This window comes from Chrysemys picta, chromosome 1 (genome assembly GCF_011386835.1).
Source record: "Chrysemys picta bellii isolate R12L10 chromosome 1, ASM1138683v2, whole genome shotgun sequence".
In the NCBI taxonomy this organism is placed as follows: Eukaryota; Metazoa; Chordata; order Testudines; family Emydidae; genus Chrysemys; species Chrysemys picta.
The window spans coordinates 304619191-304631951 of record NC_088791.1 but is presented as its reverse complement, the minus strand read 5'-3'; the positions used below and the strand labels follow the sequence as shown (position 1 = coordinate 304631951).

The 12761-nt window shown below is 37.3% G+C and overlaps 1 protein-coding gene across 12 annotated transcripts in view; it reads left to right on the top strand.

Moving 5' to 3' along the window:
• Positions 1-12761, top strand: part of NBEA (neurobeachin) — an 823962-nt gene that overhangs the window by 545491 nt on the left and 265710 nt on the right. For all 12 annotated transcript variants that reach the window (XM_065581345.1, XM_065581343.1, XM_065581347.1 and 9 more), the window contains one exon: positions 9771-9914. In XM_065581345.1, coding sequence (XP_065437417.1) covers positions 9771-9914 — 144 coding nt within the window. The remainder of the gene's footprint in view (positions 1-9770; positions 9915-12761) is intronic.

Genomic DNA, 12761 nt, shown 5'->3' with positions numbered 1-12761 from the left:
TGGGATCTCATAGAGACATCTCCTGTAGTAAAGGTGAAAATTGCCATACTATACATTTGTGAGAGCTGTCAACACTGTAATTGTCACACATGCACTGGGGACATGCAAAAACCATGGAAGACAGTGGAAAAATAGTTTAATCTTTTTTTTATCATTATTTTGGGGCAATCTCATTTTGGGGGGCACTCAAGATTCTTGAACTTTGGGGATCGGCAGTACCGGAAAAGTGGGAGATTTCAGGACTGAAACCAAAACATGTTTCTCACAGGGCACTGCATAGCTAGGATGGCCAACTTTCTAATTTGTGAAAATTGGACACTGAGCTCCAGAACCTCTCCAACCCCATTCCGTCTCTTCCCCCGAGGCCCTTCCACCCATTCCTCTTATCCCCCCCCACACACACACACTGTCATTTGCTGCCCTCATGGGGGTGAGTGGGGCACTGCATGGGAGGGAGAGCCACACTTCAGGGGTGGGGGTGATGGACCGGATGGGACAGGGAGAGCCGTGCTCAGGGGATGGAGGGGTGATGGGGCAGGCATGGGTGTTGCCACTATCTCTCTCCTCCGGAGCCATTCCTGTGTGCTCTTCCAGGCTCCAGCAGTAGCTACTGTGCTTACTGCTTCCCCCCAGTGGTGGAGGCTGGTTACTGCAGGTAACCAGACTTTTCCAGTCAGCAGTGCTGGACACTGCCAGGTACCCTTTTTGCCCGGACTTTCCGGTCAAAAACCAGACACCTGCAACCTTATGCACAGCACTATCACTAAGTTATTTGTCTGTACTAAGTTTTGATATTTCTAAAGTGGGGGGTAGAAGTTATAAAATGAATATAAATATCTCCCAAGTTCAGCAACTTTTCCTTTTCATTTATAAGTTTTGTTAGCAGCAAGTCACATTAACTGCTGGCATAAATGGACACAACTCCAAGGTGGTGGCCCCTTACAACTCTGGTGACTTTGACCTGGTGTCCCTATGTTCCGAAGACAGATAAAAATACAGAATGCACATTTTTTCTGTAGAACATGTGCTGCTGTGCTTGTTTTAAATATTCCAAACCCAAAACTAAAGCCTATCAAGGCAAAATCCAAGCTTAATTGTAGAAGGATTTCACGTCTACCATTTATCTTTAATCTTAAAAAACCCATTTTATCAAATTCTCTTTCAAAAGCATGGAAGGCATTTTTCAATACTCACTTTAAGAGGATTATTATATTTACCTCTCATACTTATGTAGTACCACATTTAAATTCAATCACATTTTCTCTTAACTTTTTAATTGTATTACATTTGAAATATTTTGCTATTTATGAATACCCTCTTTGGTGGTCTTTCTTAAGAAATCTTTGCTTATGTATGAATATTTTGAATTAGGAATAAATGAAATTCCTTTTTCAAAGCCAAATTGTGAAAATGCATTGCATGGCTTTGAAAATCAGTACACTCTATTAGCAGACCTGTCAATATAAAAAGTGCATTTCATTTCCACCTCTTGCTCTAATAACCTTTTCTATGTTACTTGCAGGCAGTTCACATAATCAGAGTATATTGTCAGCTTACTGGAGTTGGGGAAGCATGAAATGAAAATCGTGTTAATATTGATCCAATTCTCTTACTTGCAAGTGTCCTTGATGTCCTTTCCACTGAGCAATAACTGTTGGTGTTATGTAGTTATTTTCCTCTTAGTTATTACTGTAGTTTTTGTAAAATGGTTGCAAGCACAATTAGGGATATTGTTTCTATTGCTTGAAATTCATTTTCTTATGTGTAATATTTAATAATTTAAGACATAGAATTCTAAGTGATCCCTAAAATACCAGAAAAGTTTAATGCTATCTGTAATTTACTAGACTACAGTGTACACAAAGTGGTTTGATTTTAAGACAAAGCCAAAACTGATTAGGGGTATGGAACAGTTTCAATATAAGGAGAGATTAATAAGACTGGGACTTTTCAGCTTGGAAAAGAGACGAGTAAGGTGGGATATGATAGAGATCTATAAAATCATGACTGGTGTGGAGAGAGTAAATAAGGAAGTGTTATTTACTCCTCCTCATAACACAAAAGCTAGGGGTCACCAAATGAAATGAATAGGCAGCAGAGGTGTAAAACAAACAAAAAGAAGTATTTCTTCACACAACGCACTGTCAACCTGTGGAACTCATTGCCAGAGGATGTGAAGCCCAAGACTATAACAGGGTTCAAAAAAGAACTAGATAAATTCATGGAGGTCCATCGATGGCTATTAGCCAGGATGGGCAAGGATGGTGTCCCTAGCCTCTGTTTGCTAGAAAGCTGGGAATGAGCAACAGGGAATGGATCACTTGATGATTACCTGCTCTGTTCCTCCCTTCTGGAGCACCTGGCATTGGCCACTCTCTGAAGACAGGATACTGGGCTAGATGGACCTTTGGTCTGACTCAGTATGGCCGTTCTTATGTTATGTAAGACATATTAGTTTGTAACTGACATGAGTTACGTACAATATGGGCTTATTCTTCAGCCATACCATGTGAGGAAGTTCCAGTGACAAATTGCATTCTATACCCAATCCAAATATTGGATGATCTTGAAAGAAATCCAGGAAGTAGAATAAGGGGCTCAGCTCTGCTCTCTTATATTTGTGGAGCTGGAAAGCTTGTCTTCTCACCAACAGAAGTTGATCCAATAAAAGATATTACCTCAACCACCTTCTCTCTCTAATATCTTGGGAACATCACAGCTATAACAACATTGCATACAAATGTTATGACTTTCCTTATGATAATTTTTACAATAAATGATAATCTGCTACATGTGAGTGCCCAAGTCACTGATTTTGACCTTGGGCAAGTTGTTTAACCTCTGCGGCTCTGTTTTCCAAGAGTAACAATTACAATGGTGATATGTACTTACTAATGTAAAAGGTTTTGAGTTAGACAAAAAAAAAGTGGTATATAAGAATAAAGTATTAATTTACAAACTACACAGTGACAAAGAGTATAGTATGTTACTGTTAGAGGGCAAGAGTAAAACATAAGCTATTAGCTATAAAAAAGCAGGACAAACTTTTTTTAGAGAAGCCTTCTGGTTTTGTATGTAGTGGTATCCTAAAACCAGTAGTTGTTGTTTTGTTTTTTAACAATTTGATATTTTTTAAATTTATCTTTTTGTTAAGAGTGCAGTATTCATTATAAGTATATAATAATTTTTCATGTCCAGATAGTTTTTCTCCCTCATTTCTTCAGAGATTTTTAATCATTAAAATGTAATATAATTTAAGTTCCTGTGGCAATACTTAACTTCAGCCTATTAAGATACAGGCTTCCCTTGAGAATAGTCACCATTATGGTCTTCCCAGGAAATAATTCTATGTCCGTCAGTGCTACGAAGTTTCAGAAACATATTATAATATAACAACTCTAATGGGCAAATCCTAACCCTCTCTGCGGGTATGGAGGACCCTATTGTAGCACAAGTGATGATCTGCTGAGGAAAAATAGGAGGGCAGCTTTTGTGAACATGTACAGGAGTGCACATCACACCCTTTACATGCAGTCAATCCAGCTCCCCAGGGGCTCCAGGCATATAAATGCACAGCAGGGTTTAATAGGGAGCATGGAGATTCGCCAGTCCTACTGGTCTTGGCGAGGGGGAGCAAATGGGCTATTAAATAACTATGCTCCACAGCCTGGACCCCACAATTATCCCCAATGCCTAGCTAATCTCTTGAATATGGTTACTGGGGGGCAGGATTCTTAACTATGTAATATATAAATCAGGAAAAAAAATCAGTTATGCAATGACACTCTGAAGCTTTTCCTGTAGTATGCTCATGTATCTTGCAGAGCATGGCTTAACATAAAAATGGTAGATAACATTTTAATTGTCTGCTTTTGAAATAATCTTACATTTTACCTACCCAAGTCTTTCAAATGTACGAGATTTGTTATATTTTACTCATGATATCGTTTCATGGTTCATGTCATCACATATGACATAATCTCTTGAGAGGAACTAATTCCTTAGTTCCCTTGTTTAATTGGAAATTAAAAACCATCTTAGAGACTAAAAATGCAACAACAAAAAGTAGTGTTTTACAAAGCAGTACATGTCAGTGCACTTTGAGGAGGAAAACCACCCTTTTTTTAAGAAAGTTTCCCAGGGGAGCTGAAGTTCACAAAAACTTTTCTTTACCTTCTATAAAAGAGAATTTTTAATTAAATGCAGCATTTTGCTGTAAAGTGGACAGACTACTTCTGTCAAAATGCTCTTTAGAAGCCACATAAAGCTGTAAAAGACAATATATGAAAAAACATTCTTAAATAAAAGAAGAGCACCATCCCATGAAGCTGACTTCCAGATGTTTGGAAACATTAGAATTTCCTGTCAGTACATTTAGGTAACATTAAAATGGGGTTAACTTTCCATTCTGCCAACCCTCTTCAAAGATGAAAGCGAGTTCTCTGCATAAATTGTCTTATCTGTAATTCACTGAAGTAAACTGTGGAATCAACTTTGTAAGAAGCAGTAGTTTCCTTTTGCTAGTACCGTACCTACCAAGCAAACTTCTTTTAAAATTAATATTTTCCCTTTATATTTAAAATAAAATGAGGTATGTTTAAAAATACTATGTTTTAATAGATATTAAGCAGTGGGTGATATATATATATATATATCTATATCTATATATATATATATATATCTCGTTCAGAATTTTTTCTTTTACATTTGTCCTGAACATTATAGTACTCCTTGTAATGAACCATAAATTATGTTCACGGTACATGTTTAAATCTTAATCAAGAATAGGGTTGCCAATTTTGGTTGGATGTATTCTGGGAGGTTTCATCACATGACATAATCCTTAATTAAAGATTAATCTTTAATTCCTGGAGACTCCAGGGCAATCCTGGAGGATTGGCAACCCGGTTCCAGAAAGACATTGTTTGTAGGGTTGGAACTCAGCAAGTTAACTTCATATGTAATATCTGCTGTGACCAGAAGAATCCAACTTGGAATTTACTAGTTTTATTGAAAATGGAGAAGGAAAATACAGATGTTACAACAATAAAAATCTCTGCAACCAAACAAAATAGATTATTTACTAAAGGAAGAAAGATATGAATTTTTACATTTCGTTGTTTACAATTAATGTTTATAGAGGCTGTATCTATTTTGAGACATTCATGTCTTCCTAGAAATTTTTAGATGTTTATTTTGAGGGATTCCCAAGTTGTTGATCCCCATTTTTTTTTAAATAAAGCTTTCTCAACCTTACACAGATGAAGTTTGTAGTTTTGCAGCTTTTCAGAAATATTAAAGTATGTATATTTTCGTGGGAGTTAGTACATATTCTTGATTTTTTTTTTAAATGAGCTTTCTGCTTGTTTTTACGTATAGTGTAACTACTATAGGAAGCCACCTTTTGTTGTTTTAAGAATGTGAATTTTATGCACTTATGAACAATGCCCAAGATAGTAATTGGGATGACAGAAATGGATTTTTGATTAAATAGCTGTCTGAAAAACTAATTTTGTAAATGAATTTTCGTTTTTCTTTGAGGGGAATGATTCTTAAGACTTCCACTTTATGCAAACATGAAATTGCAGTAACCTTATGTAAGGATTTAAATATAAGAATTTAGGCCAAAATTTTAAAGCTTGGGTGCCTAGAGCTCGGTACCCAGGCTTCAATTCAGTAAAGCACTTAAGCGCATGCTTAACTTGAAGTACTTTAGTATTTCCATCTTTATTCAACAGAATATTTGGGCACATAAAGCCAATGAATTTAAGCATATTCTTAAAGATATGTCTAAGTGTTTTTCTGAATAGGGATGGGATTACTCAAGTGCTTCAAGTTAAACATAAGTTTAAATGCTCTGCTGAATCCAGAATCCTGTGGCTGGAATTTTCAAAGGAGCTTAAGGGCTTGTCTACATAGTGAGTTATTGCGCAGCAAGCCAGCATATGAAACTACAGCACAACAACTTGCTATGCAATGATATCCTTTGTTGTACTCCAAAACTTTCACTGCTCTATAACAGTGTCTGTGCTGGTGCGCTGCACATTCACAGTCTGGTTTGTCGTGCAATAAAATGTAGACCTGGCCTAAAAAAGTACATCATCCAACTCTCACTAAACTTCAGTGAGAGTTGAGTACCTCATTTCCTTTGGCGTCATTGAAAATCGCAATGTAAACTGATATTTAGCCCCTTAATTAGCCCTCTGGTTACCCAAGGTTTTGAGCACCCATAGCTTTGGTTGGCTTCAATTCTGGGCATCCACATTTTAAAAATTTTGCCATACTTTAAAACAGTTTGTTTTATTATTTTTTTTACTATCTATTTTCCAATGGTACCTCATTAAAAAGTAACTTTAATATAAAGCCTCTGCATTCTAGCTACCTAATTATTCAGAGTATCTTTAGAACACACATTTCTTGTCTCCTGAGAACTGTCTTATAATGAGGGAATACTATAATTAGATTATTTACACAGGAGTTTTGTTGGGACTTGAAAATGTTATGATAAAAATATTTAGAATTCTTACTAAAATGCTGAGATATAATATATAAGGTATTCATTTATTCCTCACTCTTTTTATATCGTTGCAAACAGTATGAAACATAGTTTCATGCCAAGTAATTTTTTATTCAGTTTGTTGCCTGTTTTTAAAGACAAGCTGTTTTCCTTCTTACTCTATTTTGAGAGGTTCTCTTATTTTTAAGGACTTTTGAAGTCATCCCAGGAATATAAAAATAGAACATCTGTGACAGATCTGTTTTAAACATATTTCACATTTCAGGATCCAAGGAGATCTGGTGGTCTGTGGTATTCGCTTGTTAATTTCTTGATGAATGGGTAGAAAGGCCAAGAAGTGCTCTCAAGACGGCAAGTCTTCTGAAGATAGATGATCTCAAATAAATTCTATTCCCAATCAGTTTTTGATTTGTTAGGTGTTAAACCATTTCTTTGTAAGGACAGTGTTTACAAGCCTTGTAATGAGACAGCCCTCCGAGACCTTACCTCTTCTTGCTGTAATTTTGATAAATGGAACTCTAATTCATAAAGGATATCGTGATTGAAGGGCAACTTTGGGTCTCATACACTTTCATTTAGATAAATGTTTGGTACAGTACAGCAAAACTAAGGTGCACTCAACAAAGTGATAAATTTAAACAGACAACCCAAAGCAGCTTCTATCAAACCAAAGCAGCACAGTTTGCTATATTTCTTGTAGATAAATGTATGTTTAATATTGTAAAATAAAATTGATTTTAGAAAGATTTATCTAAATTGCTGAGATCCAAATTTGCCAAACTAACTTAGTGCCTTCTACTACATTACATTTCTTATGTTGATGTATTGTAGTATTTCTGTAACAGGATAACTGCCGGCAGTGTGACAGGCAAGTTAAAATAGGCTAGATTTCAGCCTCCGCTTCTCAGGTTTGCCTTCAAGTTCTCATGGTACCAGCAGTACACTTTTGTTGGTTTATGAGACGATAATTTCACACATAAATAAATAATTTTGGTGAACTGGAATTAATCTGCAATTATACCCAACTGTTACATTTGGAGAATTTCGGTTATGATGAAAGTGAGAAGTCTTTATAACATAGACTAGAGCCAGGAAGAGTGCGGGGGGACAATCTGTGCACACTTCCTCCTGCCATGCTGTCAGTTCATCTCAGGCATGGTCTACAGCACTGTCACTACTCCAATACTAAGATGTTTCAAAGCAGAGACTACTTGTGGCAAGTGATGCTAAATTATGTGTTTTATGATAGGGTCAAATATACACAAAGTTCTAATTTAGCTGTTAACACTCAGTGCACTTGTGACCTAAACTAGATAGGCTGCTGTATTACATTACTCCCCCGTTCCAAAGTCTGTCTCAAGTTATTTTTTGTGGACTTCTATTTTTAAAATTGTAGTACTTGGCTAGATATTTGAAGACTTTCACCTTTTGATCATTGGTTCAAATTTAAACCAGGTCAGCAGTAACAGCAAGTTGTTGCCATCTGGTAGATGTTAAGTGGCCTATGCAAAATGAGTTGATGGTCTTGCTCCAGTTGCTCAGGCGACATCATAAAAACTATCACTGCAGTTGATGCTAATTGAAACCCTTTTGTACAATCTCAACTGAAATGGCAGCAATTGAAAGAACATGGAAACTAGAGATACTGCTCTCTAATCTAGGGTGAGGCAATATGCTTTTGGTGCCTGAGCTGTATCTGTTCTGTGGGTGAACAGTGGACTTCAGTCTTCAAGGTTCTCATCCCATCACCTTACATCTACTTTAAAATAATACCAGTAATTATAGGGTGAAATCTTGATCCCACTAAAGTCAATAAGAATTCTGCCATGGGTGTAAAGATCCAGCCAAATAGGAAACAAATGTCTAAATTATACTACACCTAGGGAAGATTAGACTTGATTCTTAGTTCTGACAACCAAATTAGGAAATGATAAATTCTAGATTGATATACAGTACATTAATATTAATCACTCTGTTTTGGGTGCCGTAATCCTTAAATAGAAAACCCCAAAGAGGAGGTTCCATTTTCAGAGCTAAACACTCAAAAAGAAGCTAGTAACTCCCGTGTATCCATCAATAACAGTAGGTTCATTACTAAGATTAATATCTAGGAGTCCAAGGTGGAGATGTATAAAGATAAGTGAGGATGTATATGATATATAACCCTTTTATTAATTTTCCTGTGAAAAAGTGGGGATAGTAACAGAAAGCATACTGGCATTGAGAACTGTTATGAGTCTGTTATCTCTGGGGGAAAAAAGACTTATGATTTGTCTCAAATTGTGAAAGAATTGTTTTGCTGACCTCACAATGTTATGTAAAGGGTACCAGAGTACAGCATGCTTTGTCTGGACTAGCCATCTCCAGTTCTTTCAAGTAAATTTTATTAATATCTCTATACTTGTTTTGAGAAGAGTTAATCACCTTTATAATTTTATCATTTAAACCAAGTTGGCACACTTTTGAGCACTATATAAAATTACTGTGTCTCTCTCTAAAGTGTAAGATGCTCTGAAAAGCTGCCAATTTAAGTAGACAAAAATGGATGTAGACAGGGGAGAAGGGATAAAACACACGTGTAATTGGCACGTATCTTCTTGGTACCAAGATTTTTGCAGGGCTTTTTCGTTTTGTTTTTTAATTTAAGAAAATCATCCCCTTTCACCCTTCTTTTTTTGTCTCTCTCCTGAACACCTGAAATGGCCATGCTGAATTTATCCTCTTTGTCTCTCACTCCTCCATCCTGTCCCTCCTTTTCTTATGACTTAGTGAAATAATTACAGACAAATCAGAAGAAACCCTTGAAGCTCCAAATACCTAACAGCATCTCTTCACTCAGAGAGGAACTGGTCAGGCCTGTATTTGGGAGGTTACTGGGAGGCAGGACTCCAGAAGTGAAAGAACTCCTGCTACATGCACCCCCACTTGGGGAAGCTGAAGGAGAAATATAGAAGACAAACAAAATATGAATTATTGAAAAGAAGGAAAGAGTATTTAAAAAGCAAAACCTGTTTCAAAGTCACAGTTTATTCAAAAGACAGACTGAGGATGCACATTCCATAATCCTTGCTAAAAGTTTCATACAATTTATCTCCTTCAAATGTTCTACCTTTTTAAATAAGTACTTTTAAAAAACAATATTCTTTTCTTTTTAATGTACAGGACTTATGGTAGTACTATAGTTAATATGTTGGTGTTTTTTACAAAAAATAAATACTCAACTAAGTTCACAATATTTTTAACTTGTATTTAGGCACCGAAGAAGATGTAGTAAAGTCAAAGAAAACTTTCCGAAGTCAGGCTGTGGTAAATCAGAATGCAGAAACCGAGCTCATGCTGGAAGGGGATGATGATGCTGTCAGTCTGCTCCAAGAGAAAGAGATTGACAACCTTGCAGGTAATTTTTTTTTTATCACTAACATGGTATCAATAAATAGATGATGTAAAAATCTTAACTTTTAACCTCTGTAACCAGTCCCCTGTGTTGACAGTTATGTAATGGACTTCTAATAGTGCCCACAGTTACATTGAGACCAGGTTACTGATATTCTGGGTCCAATAAATGTTCTATTACTGTGAGCTGAAGTAACTGATTAAGTTATAAGTCCTTCTACAATGGTCTTCTGCCAGCCCAGTGGGGGTTGTTGAACTGCTAAAAGATGAGAGTGGAAGACCACAACAGTTGAAATGAGGAGGGAAAATACTCTCAGAACTTGTTTTTTTAAGTCAGGAGATTGTTGAGTGTATTTCCATTTCTCCAGTTTTCACAGCCACGTCTATCACTAGATCAAGGGAAGTTAATGAGGGCTCTCTGCTCTGGCACTCTCCTCTGCAGCCATTTCTCAGTGAAACCAGAGGGACTGTAGAGCGGCATATACTCTCTGTCACAGTAATAGGATGGGAAAGGGGAGAGGCTTCCTGGCTGCAAGCAAAGAATGAAAAGGGGTGAAGCTGCAACTAAAGAATGAACATTGTTGGTCAGAATGCAAGTTGGGAGTGAGTAGAACTCTTCGTATCAACACATTCCATTGGAGTGGTGGTGTGTAGTCAGGTCTTAGATTTACTCCTGGAATTGTGATCCGGTGAGTTCTTACATGTTCTGCGTTGAAGCACCATGTTACTCGTTGTGGAAGATGTATGAAATAATGACAATTTTGGAGTTAATACATTCTCCAGTGTGTTGTCTCATGTGGAATGAAAATATGAGAAATGTGCCTGGAATGAGGTATGGGTATTAAACAATTAATTTTACTATGGAAGATATATTTGTTAATTTGCACTATGACTGGGGAAATGGGGATTTTGTGATATATTGAAGGAGAAGCTTGAAACATCACTGGGTTTAAGATTAAGTTCTCCTTACTCCGGTACTTCTTTCTGATGTCACAGGCAGTGGAAATTGGAAGTCAGAAATTAGATCATGCATGAATGACAAAAAATAATGAATGAAGTTAGTCTAGCAGTTTGAAATTAAATTATAAAAAAACACTCATGTTGGGACCAACTAATAAACAATATAATCATCAACAGTCAGTATGTCAACTCAATATTCATCTGTTTAGAAATGTCCATTTTTGTACCCATCACTGAACACCTTGCTGTCTCACCTTGGTAAAATAGTAATTTTAGACAACTAATGTGATAGCTTAATCTAGATTTGGTAGGTTTCATTTAATAGCAGAGAGAGTCGGAGGCATCTCTGTCAAGCTCCACCTTTGACGTATACCCCAGATAAATACTTATATGCAATTGCTATGTTTTAAAGGCTACACTATGCAGCTATATTGAAATGTTGATTGAACCTGCATGGTAATCTGATAAAGCTGTTATGCATCTTGAAAGTCCCTATAATCCCTCTGCAAACTGTAGGCTCTTGTACATGCTTGACACTGTTCTGCTAGTCAAAACACTGAGATGCAAGGCATGCCTCATGGTCCTATCCTTCAAGAAACTGACACTTCAGAGGCAGGTTTCATGTCTCTGGTCTCAGAGATGTAGATGAGTATGACCGTTCTCCCTAGGAGTTTAGCTCTTTCCCTATATCAGCAATTCTCAAACTGTGGGTTGGGACCCCAAAGTGAGTCACGACCCCATTTTAATGGAGTCGACAGGGCTGGCTTATACTTGCTGGGGCCAAAGCCCGTGCCACACTGCCCGGGCCAAAGCCTGAGGGCTTCAGCCCTGGGTGAAATGATTCAGGTTACAGGCTCCCTGCCTGGGGCTGAAGCCCTGGGGCTTTGGCTTTGCCCCTCCCATTCCCAGGGAGGCAGGGTTCAGGCACGCTGAGGCTTCCGTCTTCCCTTCTGGAGTCATGTAGTAATTTTTGTTGTCAGAATGGGGTCATAGTACAATGAAGTTTGAGAACCACCCTGCCCTATATAATTCAAATCTGGATTATGGATATTGATAAAAATTAACATCTTAAACACTGCCAGGAAATCTGCCTTAGGAATGTCAACGATTTGCCTGAATGCTTACAAGACACTTCCATAAGTAAATCTGAATGTCATAAACACAAGTCAGTGCCATCTTATAAAAAGTGGATCCCATCATCTTTGGCCTCTTGTAGAATATCAGATAGTGTCTCAGCTGCACCGTCAAGGGACTTCAGAAGTATTACTACCTCCTGGTTAGTCTCCTTTCTGCAATTGTCACTTCTAGTAGGACAAATGCTGATGTACCATATAATATAGGGGAGGCTTTCTGACCATATGAAAGTAGTGGCAAGAAATGCGGCAGCAGTATACACATGTGCACACACCAACAAAAAAAACCTCCCATCATTTCATTTTTACCCTCAAACTAACCCAAATCCTTGAAACTAAGTCAAGGTTAGGAGGGGATGGGGGAGGGCAGTGGAGAGAAAATAAATGCAGGAGTTAATTGTCAGAAAACATCCTCCTGATGCTGTGTCAGCTCCACCAATCCCTAGAATTATTTACTGCATGATTTTACACTAGATAAGAAAACTGTTTTCCAAAGATTGTCATGCTCACAGGGTGATTCCAAAACAGAAGTCCTAGCAACCTAAATAAAAAAAAGACAACTGTTAACTATTTTTCTGCATGAGAAAAATTAGAACCCACAGCCCTGCCAAGAGCATACCCCACAGAAGCAAGACCAGCCATGCTTTCTATTATTGGAAAAAACAGAAGTGTAGTTCTCTTCTGTAAAAATTCTACACCTTGTCTATGCCTTTTCTACACCTGTCACTGAAATATACCAAGAGACACATCTACTTGCT